At 52.0% G+C, this 11,984-nt stretch overlaps 1 protein-coding gene across 1 annotated transcript in view; it reads right to left on the bottom strand.

The window, feature by feature from the left end:
- NATD1 (N-acetyltransferase domain containing 1) overlaps positions 1-11,984 on the bottom strand; it is a 39,817-nt gene that overhangs the window by 3,244 nt on the left and 24,589 nt on the right. The window contains exons 2-3 of the mRNA XM_019512568.1: positions 6,518-6,616; positions 3,840-3,958 (exon numbers count right to left, since the gene is read on the bottom strand). Of these exons, the coding sequence (XP_019368113.1) occupies positions 3,840-3,958; positions 6,518-6,616 (218 nt within the window). The remainder of the gene's footprint in view (positions 1-3,839; positions 3,959-6,517; positions 6,617-11,984) is intronic.

Here is an 11,984-nt window from a genome sequence, read left to right as displayed (position 1 = left end):
GGGGTGGGGCGGGGGGGGGGGGGGGGGGGGGGGCAAGAATGAGCGTGGTCTGTGGGGAGGGGACACATACACACAGTAGGAAATAGGACGATGCCCTGCAAGCAGGCTTCTCCCATCATGCACCCAGGCTGGAGGCATGGCAGAGGAGTGGATGGTGCAGGGAGCCAGCAATGGAAGGGCACGTGATCCAGAACAGCAAGTGGAGACACTTGCATACAAAAGGAGAGCTGCTGGTGGTGACAGCCTGAATTTGTAGCAGGACTAGCTGCCTCCCCCCAGGCTCACAGCACGGCTGGGCTAAGGAAGGGCTGCCAGGCAGGAGATATCAGAGGTCCAAGTGCCTGATTCCAGTGTGAGCTGGAACAGTTGCAGCCCACCTTTGTCACAGGGTGCATGGACTCCAACAGCCGCACTCCTGCCAAAGGTCTGTTTTCACCAGTACCTTCAGATTACAAATGCTTTGAGGCAGGACTCGCTGTCATCCACAGCCCAGCTCCTGAGCAGTACCCTAGAGACTCCAGGCATTGTGCAAGCATGCCCGAAGCAGCGGCCCCTATTATATGGAGGAGCAACTTAATCCTGCCCTGCGCTGTGGGCTGACAGATCTGACAAGGCAAGAAGAGCCAGGAACAGAATTTCTAGGGATTACTGTGCTGCCCGGGACACCGCAGCACTGGCACGCTGCCTGCAGGAAAGGTGAGTCAAGGCCTGGATGCAGTGCTGGAAAAGTGGGGCCAGTGGTGTTCCTCGAGCAGTAGATGGTGCTGGTGGGACTGCTAAAAGCATTGCTTATGCCTAACGTCTCAAAGCCGCAATCAATCCTGCAACAGGTGACCTGCAAACTGGCCGCATAAAATATGAACCAACATAGCAGGCAGGGGAGAAGCAGAGACTGTTGGGCTGGGAAGGTGGGAATGACAGGACGCAAGAAGGCAGATGTGTGCACACGTCTGAATCTCACCTGGAGAGGGGAACTGGCAGGTGCCATGGAGAACACCTGGGGGCAGACAGACTAGGGTACAGAGATAGAATAAGAAATGAAGGTCAAGGGTGGAGCACCAGTGAAGTGTATAAATAGGAGTTCAGCAGAAGATGCCCAGCAGGTTGCTTGAAGCCTTTGAAGAGAAGACCCACTCACAAACACAAATCCATAAGGGCCTGAGGAGGGAGGAGTCTTAAAGAGAAGAAAGCCTGCTCCAGTAAAGGTGAAGCCTGGCTTGGAGACGAGGAGCAGGTAATCCCAGAAAGGTCGAGGACCAGTATGTTCAAGGCCTGGGGGTGGAGGTATCTCTGAGGTCATCACTGTAAGATGCAACTGCCCCATTCCCATCTATGAGCTGGCTGAGCAAATGCAGGCAGACAGCTTGGAGGCCGGGGAGGAACCAGTGAGGTGTCCAGAGACCACATGCAAATAAATTGGTCTCCACTTGGAGATCGGCCAACAAGGAAGCCAGAGATGCCAACTGGGACGAAGACCAGAGGAACCCAGGGCACAGAGGTGGCGGGAGCTGGGAGGAGGTTGTGGCAGCTCAGGAAGGATGGGGTGGGGAGGGGAGGAGCAGAGGGCAGTATGCCACAGCTCCATTTGACTGGACCTTGGGGCAGGGGAGGAGTCCCCTGAACTAAGCTTTTCCTTTAGCAAAAAGCAGGACTTTAGACTCCATGAAATGCTGGGGAAAGAAGAAGTCCCCCCACCTCAAGCTTCCCTGCTGGGCCCAGAGAATGCCAGGTCCCCCTGGCACTATCACCCCAGATCTCACCTCCCCCCGCAATCGAGCAGCAGAGACACTGATGGTGCCGAAGACATCAAGGATAGACATGTGGGCTAGGATGCTGCAGAAAGACCCCAGGCAGAGTGGAGCGTGCTCTCTGGTACATCACTGCATGGGATGGCAGAAGAGCAGCACCCCTAACACAGCACAGACTCCAGCCCTGCTTGGAAACCCACGCCTTCCCCCTGCCCCACCAGAAAAGCGTTTAATTAAGAATCACTCATGTGCTCAACTGGGGATTTCCTAGGCCCTCTCCCTCCCAAGGGAATCTTCCCAGCTGCAAGCTCTTTCCAACAACAGCTGTCCAATTTGTTAGATTTCTTCCTGGATACCACCGAGGAGAAGCACTGAGCTGCACTAAACACGCAAGCTCTGGAGCAGGCAATGGAGATTAACCAGGAAGTGGCAGGGACAGATTTGGCTGCTTTGGTTGTACTCCCACAGAAAGTCACCTCTGTAAGAAGGGGTCATTTCACTGCCCCACTGACTTCCTGGAAAAGAAGGTGCATGCCGCCCAGGGAGGGCTACCAGGAGCAGAGGGAGAAGGCTTTGGATCTCTTCTATTATACAGAGCCACTCCTCAGCAGAGGACAAGAAACAAGGATATTTGGGAGATGGCAGAGCCAGAAGGAAAGAAGGAGGACGAAAACAGGTTTGGCGATGAGCAACATACTTCTACCCTGCCCCAGCCTGTCTTAACGCTGCCAGCAGCACACCAGACGGAAAAGGTCTGGAGGGGTCTGAGCTGAGAGATGGAAAATAAAGTCAAGGGAAGCGATTGTCTCACTGGAGAGGACCTGAGCCAGGGCACAATCACGCCATAGCACACAGCTCCGATCTCCATCTTGGAGGATGGAGACCAAGAGTCATCCAGAGAGGACAGCGCAGTGTATTCATCCAGGCATGAGAGAGTTAGTAAACAATGAGGCAGATTCAGCCTCTGACATGGGAAGAGGAACAGGGACATTCCCTACGGAGAACAGGTGAAGGACAGGGCAGTGCAGAGGACTGGCTTGAGGAGGAAGGATGCGGACAAGCGCTGGTCCGGTGGCAGAATGCCACTGGAGGATGGGAGACATGAAATAGCAGATGGCCATAAGTTAGTCACTGCACCAAACGTGCAGGCAGCTGGACACAGTCACTGGGAAAGGGCAGTGGGAGGAACGTGGCTACTTCTCAGGATTTATTAGAGCAGGCTGTAATTGGCCATATGGTCCCCCTGGCTCCGAATGCTCCGGTGCCTCGATGCCTTCTCCTGATCCTGCTGGATGAAACGGCCCTGCTGGCTTTGCGGCCTCCATTCAGCAGCTGTTTCTGGGGACCTTGTATGCCACCCACCCACAGGCCCAACAGCTATTCTCTTTTCCTGCTCCTGTTGTGTGGCCCTGCTTGCTCTCACACTGTTCACTCACCTGTGCTGGAAGGGACAGTGGGAGAGGGCTTCGTGCACAAGGCTTCTTGTGGGGAGAAGCGGGGGGCACAGCAACACTTGCAGTTACCTTCCAGGCTGGTGTGTAGCTCAGGAATGTCAGGTCTTGCAACACGCTTTGGAAGGAGCCCCCCATTGACATCAAATGTCCAAGATGAGTGGGTTTTTGTGAGGAGAGATGTCCAGATTTGGGGGGAAAAAACATTTTCCCCCACCTTTTCCCTCAAAACTAGCTTTGTTGCAGTCTGTGGGTCAATCTGGGTCATTTTTGTCACTTCTAAGCCCTCTGCAGAAGCCTCCCTCCTGCCCTCGGCTAGATCTTAGCTGGTTTTTAGAGAGGCTGACTCGTACATGGGGTAGGCCACGGCGTTAGGCTGGGGGAGCCATGGATTCTGTTCCTATCTCTGCCACTGACCTGCTCCCTGGTCTTTGGTAACTCACTTCACCTTTCCGTGCTCCTATTTCTTCCCCATCCTCTGTCCACCTAGTCTCACCCGAGCTCTCCGAATCAGGGACTGTGCGCACACACCAGGGGAGTGCAGCAGAGCCCCACTCCAGTCAGTTCCTCTTACCACTGCTGTACAGAAGTGTTAGTCTGCGGGTTAAGGAAGCATCTCCAGACATTGGCCGAGCTGTACCTTGGCCAGGTGTTTGGCTATTCCTCTTCCTCGGTAAGCATCAGGGACCTCCGTGTGTTGCAAGTCCACTATCCTCTTCCCCACGTACTCATAGAGCAGCACTGCCTTGTCGTGGCAACCTGTGGAACGCAAGGCAAGAGTGAAGTGCTTGAATCGCCCCGGAGAGCCTCCTGCCGAGGGGGACCTGACACGGGAGAGGTGCACATCCCAAGCCCTGGCAGGTTGGCTCACCTCTGCTGCAGTCGCTTGCAAAACTGCTGGATCAGCTGCAAAGGGGGCCCACTGCACCTTGGCACTGGCACTGGCTCCCAACAGGCGTGAGCAATATATGGACAGAAACTCTCCTGTGATAGATGGAGGCTGGCCCGGGGGAAACTAGAGAGCTTATACAGCTCTTTGAGAGAGGATCTGGTAACATTTTGGCATGGCAGATGAAGTGCTAGTTCTGACTGGCAGGTTTTAACCCCGAGACCTGCCAGAGAAGACGGATTCTCCTGTGAACGCACGCGGGGAAGCAAATTACATGAACGCACAGGACGAGTTACGTGTGCACAACACATAACAGCTGTTGATGTCTCATGGTAATTTAAACACAAGGGGAATTTAATACGTGTAAAGTAGATATGTGCTAATAATAAGACTTTTGGTTTGCCTGATGTACTAGGAAGTCAACATTTTCATTCCAAACTGAAATTTTGGCCATTTCCAAGGTGTTTCTAAAGTTTAGCAAACACACAGCCTTAAGTACATTTTCCCATAAGACACTCTGAGTTGATAAGCTGAAATGTTTCCTTTTAAGAGATGTGTTGAAAGAATTTTGATTTTATTGTGTTTCATTTTGTTGGACTGAAACAATTCAGCAACTTGGACATGCGTCTGCCAGCTGGTTTTGACAACCCATATCTGCATTTTTTTGGCAAAAAAAAGTTCTCTCTCTAACTTACAGCGCTAAAGTCCTCAGATCCTGAAGCTGGATCAGTATTAGAAGAAAATCCTCTCGAGTTCATTTCCACAGGGTTACCTATTGCTCAGGGAGTTCCTTGTGCCGTCATTCGACTGACAAGGAATCTCCCGGGTCAAGTGCTCTGCGATTACAGGCACCGCATCACAAACCCTTTACATAAAGCTGGTCAAGCTCATCTTAAAAAACCTAATTAGACTTTTTCCTTTAAACCCAAGTGCTGCTATTGGAAGGCTCCTCCAAGACCTTCCCAGTCCCACAATTAGAAACTATTTCCAATTTACATTTCTTGGCATTTTCTTTCCATTTACTCTTTGGCCGACATGGTCCTTCAGCTTAAATAACTCTTCTCCCCCACTGGCATTCACACTCATGGAGGACGTGCTAGGCTAAAGCAGCCCAGGTCTTTCAGTCTCCGCTGGTAGAGAGGCTCTCCATCCCCTCGATCAGTCTAGCGGCCCTTCTCTGCACTGGATCCAGTTAGGAAGTCATCGTCCTTGAATGCAAGGGACCAGAAGTGTACACAACATCCCAGACAAGGGCCTGCCTGTGCCTTGTGCCCTTCTCTCATGGAAATACCTCATCGGATACATCCTGGGATCCCATTTGCCTTTTTCCCCAACCACATCATGTCGGTGACTCAGTCGATTGACTAATACTCCAAGACCTTTCTGCACCTCTGCCTTTCCAGCTGATGAGCTCCCAGCTTACAGCAGAAATTATTGTTGTTGTTTGTCCTCGAATGCCTGAACTTGCATGTCACCCGATTGCATTTCATTCCTTTTCTATTACTCCCGTCCTCAACATCCTCCATCTACTCCTGGAAAACAGTCTGATCCTCTCTGTGCTGAGGATGCCTCCCAACTTAGGGCTGCCAGCAAGTTACCTACTCTGTCAAAAACACAGTGAAAAATAAGTCAGTCCCGAGACTGATCCTTGAGCAACTCTACTAATACCCACCTGAAGCCAACAGGTTTCTTTCCAACTCAATCTGTTTCCTCTTTACTCATTCCACAATTTTGTACTAATCCCATCTTAACCAACAGCTTCTCCATGTGGCACGATATCCTATGCCTTAGTGGACAAGGTCTCTTATTTCCTTTAACAAGACAGATATCAGGTTAGTCTGGTGCCATCGAACACTGATAAACCTTGTGCTTTGTCCCATTTTCCAGTGACCTCTAGTACATTTTCTCTTGCCTTCAAAAATGTGTTCTAAAGCCTTGCATGCTATTAAGGAGTTGCCAGGATCACTTCTGACCCTTTCTTCAATATAGGTATTAAGCTTGCTATACTCCAGTCATTTTATATTACCTCTGACTTGCGAACAAGCAGTTTTTATTAAAAACAACCGTCTCACACGGTCCTTTTGGAGTTCTGGGACGAGTGTATCCCAATCCTCAGAATTAAACCCTTTGGATTTTTGCTCCCATTTCAAAACATCCATAGTCCCCATTCCCTCTAGTCACCCTGCTTTTTCCTTGATGCACAATCTCATCAATATTCTCCAAAATGGGAGGAAAATATTCCTTTAGTTCCCGTGTCACTGGCCTGGCATCAGAAATTCAACACAACCAATGACCAGCCCCAACAAAGAGCATCTCGCATCAAAGCTGCCCTGGTCGAAGCAACTTGCTGGACTACAGAATTAGGCTCCAATTCTACTCAATCACTCCAACTGTAGGAAAGAAAAGTTAGCAGGTGGTATTTTACTCACCTGTCAAAAACACACAAGAGCTCAAGTGAACAGTTTTGGACGGCCAAGTTAGACCCTTGCATGTGTGGTCAGCAGGTAAAAAAGCAGCTCCTTTATTTTCTCAATAATTGCTCTTACAGCCAAGCAACAGCATTTTTGATGGTGCTCATGGACCGTACAGCTGCACGCCACAGGTTCTGGGACCCACAAGGAGAGCCGATGGATTTGAAGATATTAAAAACCTTGCTGGGTTTGCTTGGCTGTAAGCCAGTAGTGGCCCAGATACAACTCCACGTCTATTTGTGAAAGCATGCGCCTTGCCTCTAGCTTTGCATGTTGTCACACAAGTGAACGTCCAAGCCAGGAACACGCACCCGAGCTACTGTCAACTATCACATGGCATCTGCAAGTTTAGAAAGTTTCAGCCATCCAGTTAGGGAACAGCAATACCACTGCAGTATTGTGGTACAGACACCAAAGTATACCACCACAGATATCACAGTCTCTCAGCAACCCCTGCTTCAGGCATTCACGGCATGCAAAAAACAGATAGGCAGAAAATTGTTGGCAGTTTGATGAATCTGGATGGATAAACAACTTGTTTGCAGAAGTCAGGACAGGGAAATGGACTGAAAAGCGAGAACATGAACAAGAGTGCCAGGGTTAGGGTTAGGGTTAAGGGCCCCTCACCCTGTTCATCACGGAGAAACGGATATTGATGCAAAGTGGGTAGAAGAGAAAGCAGAAAACTGACGTTTTACGCCATTTTCTGCCCGTATGAAATGGGTAACGTGTGAAGAAACGAGCCTGTTCTTCATCACGAGTAATTCAACCAGTTCTATCCAGATTTCCCGTGTTGGGAAACTCTCGCTCAAAGGGTGGATTTGGAACTGCTCCGCAATAGCCGAGGAATCCTGTATGTTAAGCCAATTACAGGGACATTGGCCACCCAACAATACTGCTTTAGTTGAATAAAACACCCTTGGGAAAAGGAAAGGAAAGAATGGCTGAGGATAAGACACTTCTGCACAAACACTAGAGGGCTGTTAAGAGACAACGGCAGGTTGAAGAAAACGAATCATAGCTGGGTTCAAAAAGGTGGGGAGCAGCTGATTGCATGAGCCCAGCTGAGACCATAGGACCCTCCTGGGGTTTCTGGAGGAGGTTGGACATTTAGGTTATTAGGGGATGATAAGCTTTTATCTACGATAAGCCTGTAGGCTAATCTTTGCTCCTCTTGCAGAAAACAGGACAGTACTTTAAGAAGGCTCTCAGATGACTGAATAACCCTGGTCACAGGCTGCCACAGGAAAGAAGAGCACAAGTTCATATTCAAATCAGACCTGCTGGGCAGGCATGGTTGATACCTAGGATGATGCTTCAGCCTAGGACTTGGTCTAGGAGGGAGAACCGCACAGCTCCAGCACAGGGAAGAAGGAAAGGCCTGAGGCGCGACGTCTCAGGGGGTTTGCTTAGAGACCTAGAAGGCCTGGACCCACGACAAACCCTTGCTCCCGTGTGTGCTATTACAGCCAACCCAAACCTAGAGAAATCTGCCTTCCAAGAGACCCACAGCCCCAATCCCAGGGATTGAAAGCAGGTTCCTCCTACCCTCACGTAGTTTCCATAGACCGCAGGAAGTGAAGCATTCAGCGGAAACTTTCTTTTATAGCAGTCCAGCAACAGCACCTGCTATAATGAAGGCTGTAAAACAGTTCATTGTAACCGCTGTTTTCACATGCTCCTAGCTTCCCACCATGCTCCCTTTCTGGCTTGAAACTTTCCAGGGTCTCCATTTAAAGTTTTCCAAAATTCAGGCAGATTCCCTCCATCCCCGCATTGCAACAGAAAGAAAGAGTCACTTTTCTCTTACTTTGCACATGCACACAGTCCTGGAGCCAAAGATGGCTCAGTTGGAAGGCCGATTTGCTAAGGACAGAGACTTTACTGAGTATTATTTGCATTTCTGTAGCACCAGGAGACCCCAGGCCATTATGCTCTGTGCAATACATGTGCAGACCACAGTCCTAGTCTTGTTTGCGACCTGCACAGCCAGGACAAAAAGCATTCTCCCTATTCTGGAGATGAGAAATCAAAGCCTGAATTCAGCCAGTCATGCTGACGCAGCAAGGCGTAGGAACGTACATTTAATGTCAAGCTCCTGAGAACAGAGTTGGAAAGGACCTTTGGGTTCATCTTGTCCCACTCCCAGCACAGACACCCGTCTTGCTACTCCTAAGCCATTCCACGGAGAGGCTTATCCAGCCTCTGCATGCAAACCTCTGATGAAGGAGAGGCCACACTTTCCCCGGGCAGCTCCTTCCACTGTCCTGCTGTTCTGACAATTAAGAAGCTTCGTCTGTGATTGGATCAAAACCTGCTTTGCCTAAACACAGGCTTAAGCGCACGGAGAAATCAGACTATAAGTCACAGGCCAAAAGAACTGATGGACTCTTTGGCAGAGCCAGGAACCAAACTCCCATTCCCAAGTCTCCAGTCTACCTTCTTACACACAAGCCCAGCTTTTCTCTTCCTCTTCTCCTTTTGCACTGTTGCTTAAACATCTGATGCATTGAAAATGTATGCCCCAGGTGTACCAAGTAGAAAAAACACAGCTGTCCACTGGACCACACTTAAAACATAGGTGTGGTTTACATCTGTACATACAACTAGCTTGGCGTGCACAGGCCCCGATCCTCTGGCTGACTCGGTCGGTGCCCTGCCCAGGAGTCCGAGCATCTCCTTCTCTCTGCTCGTGACGCACGGTCTGATGCCACTCATGCTGGTCACAGCAGGGTAGGGCTGGCATCCTAGAAACAGGAGGGGGAATCTCTGGTGTACGGAGCTCAGATGGCAGCGAGGCGCTGTCCCCAGGCCAAAGACAATGGCAGAATGACAAGCCACCCCAGTGCTCTATGGAAAGAATCACAGGTTTCGTTTCGTAATGAAAGGTTATTTACCAAGCCCTGCCACCTCCCACAGCGGCAGAGAAAAGAAGCATTCATGAGATATTAGCTCAAGCCACTGGACTCTGGACACGAGGGCATTCAGCCTGGCTGAATCACTGAACAGCTGCATAGGCTTCTCATCAGCGAGCCCATGTGTCGGCAAGATGGAGGAGCATGCCTGCCTGCTCCGGGGACAATCTAACTCCGCATAGTTTCATAGCTGGTAGGGTCGGAAGGGACCCGAGCAGATCAAGTCCGACCCCCTGCCATGGTGGGCCTCCTCTGCAAAGCAGCCTTGGGGAAAGGGTGGTCCATCACAGGGGCCGAGGCGAGTGTGCAATGCAGGTTCATACTGCAGGGCAAGTGGAGATGGAGGGTGAAGGTGAGAATCATGACCACAGTGTATGCATCTTGCTTCTACTCACTCCAGGGAGGGTGGAGATTACTACCTCCTGGAGGTAGCAATCTTCATGTTCATGTGGACTTCGGCAAGAGGAGGGTCCAGATTCGAGGGCAGAGGTGCCCAGCAGAGCCACGGGGAAGATGAAGCCAGTGGGCAGATGCCCTGGGTGTTGCTGGCGTGCAACAGCATCTCGTGTGATGGGGACACAGCATGCAGCTGCTAGGGAGACACCACCGGCTTCTTCTCCATCTTGCGCGTGTCGATGGGGAGAGGAGCTCACCCTGCGGAGCAACCCATCAGCTCAGAGGGGAGGAGGAGGACAGGCCAGTTATCAGAGGAAATTCTGGCGATGTCCTGTGGCAAGCACGAAGCCGTCTGGGGCGGGAAGAACAGGATGCTGGGACCGAGGAGATGGAGACTTTAGGGTCTGCCGTGTAAAACAAGGGGGGGGCAGACACTGAAAAGCATTAGACATCCCCAACTGCTGCTTCCCCCAGATGCTCCCCACCCCGCAAGCCCCTGCACCCTGCCGACCTCCATCAGCCTTGGGGGCCAGCGCATTTCCCAAGTGAGCCAAGGAGCTAAATCGAGCTTCCCAGCCCTTTCGCCAGATGGTTTGCTGGGCTGCTTGGGACACATCAATACTAGGAAGCCTCCTATTGTTTTCCGTGCTCTGCCAGGCAGCACCAGGGTGGGGGATGGAGCGTGGGGCTGCAAGTTCCAGGGAACATCTGGGGTCAGCAGGGCCAGCGCGCTGGAAAACAGATGACTCTCCCGCGGGTTTCCCCTGCCAGGCCGTAGCGTCACTTAACCCGTTTGCAGGTTCAGGCGCTACGACACACTGGGAACAGATCAGACGAGGAGCCCTGACCCCAGAACAGAGGAGGAAGAAGAGCCGGCTAGACGCAGGAGGCTGGCAGGAAACCAGCCCCCGTGGCCAGAACACCTCCCTGCAACGGGAGACTCCCACAGTGGTGCCCAGTCTCCTCTGGGCTGGGACAACCCCATCCAGGGAAGGGCGAGGAGGTCTGTCCTCTCTCCACCTGGGAGCCCCCCCTTCCAGACTCGCGATCCCTTTTTTTCAAGCTTGCATAAGCTAAGCAGAGGCAGCGCCGGTGCCACCCCCAAGCCAAGGGGCCAGAAGGGAGGCGCACTCGGAGATCAGCAGCGACAGGCAGGTATAAGAAGCTGCAAGCTATTTTCTACCCGGAAGGAAGCAGGCTGTCCCACATATCACCACGGTCCTTGTAATCCTGCACTGGGAAGCCAAAGGCCTTAGATGACCCCGCCCCGTCCTAGCCGTGTGCCTTGCAAGCTTGTATGGATTTAGCCGAGGAGAGCTCCCCGGCAGGCAGGTGCTGTCATCCCCAATTTCCAGAAGGGGAACCAAGGGTCAGAGCAGCTAAGTGACTGCTCCAGTCACACAGGAAGCTTTCGGTGGAACAGGGAACAGAGCCGATATCTAGACCAGGAACCACTAGACCCATCCTTCCCCGCCAGAAGGCCTGCCTCCCACTGAGGATGCTGAAGGAGGGGGAAGAGGGTCTTGGCCAGCTCCGCTGGAGCCTGCAGAGAAGCACCAGCATAGCGCCATGGCATCGGGGTGCTCCACGCAGCCCAGGGGCGCTGCGTACAGCTTGCTCTCCCCTGAGCAAATCCAGCCAGGACAGCGGCCTCACAGGCACGTTTCATAAAAGTCAGTGAAAAAACACATGGGAGCATCACAATGTCCTGCAGCCTGTGAGGAGCCTCCCGGTGCCAGGAATGAAGGGGTGCTGAGGAGCGAAGGCAAGGCCAGAGAGCATGGGATATACCCAGCTGGTTTTGGCTTTGCTACGGCAGAGCTCAGCTGCTTGCAAGCTGGGGAGCAGAGTCCAAGGTGGACCACATGCTCCCAGGGCGAAGAGGCCTACTGAAGTCCATCAGGGAGGGCAGGCTGCCACCCTATCCCCGCTATCAAGTAGCAGACTGTGCAGAGGCCAAGGTCTGTCCCTGTGGACAGAGAACTGGAGCCGCTTTGGGGGTTTCGTGGCCAGAGAGGAAGAACTATATTTAAAAAGTCCCCTAAGCACCCCCCCCCCCCCCCGGCTTGTGGAGCCAAGATTTTTAATCCAACGCCCAACACGACCACGTTCCT

Source organism: Gavialis gangeticus, unplaced genomic scaffold (assembly GCF_001723915.1).
Source record: "Gavialis gangeticus isolate Ggan-Ray unplaced genomic scaffold, GavGan_comp1, whole genome shotgun sequence".
NCBI lineage: Eukaryota > Metazoa > Chordata > Crocodylia > Gavialidae > Gavialis > Gavialis gangeticus.
This window is presented reverse-complemented; position numbering and strand designations above follow the sequence as displayed.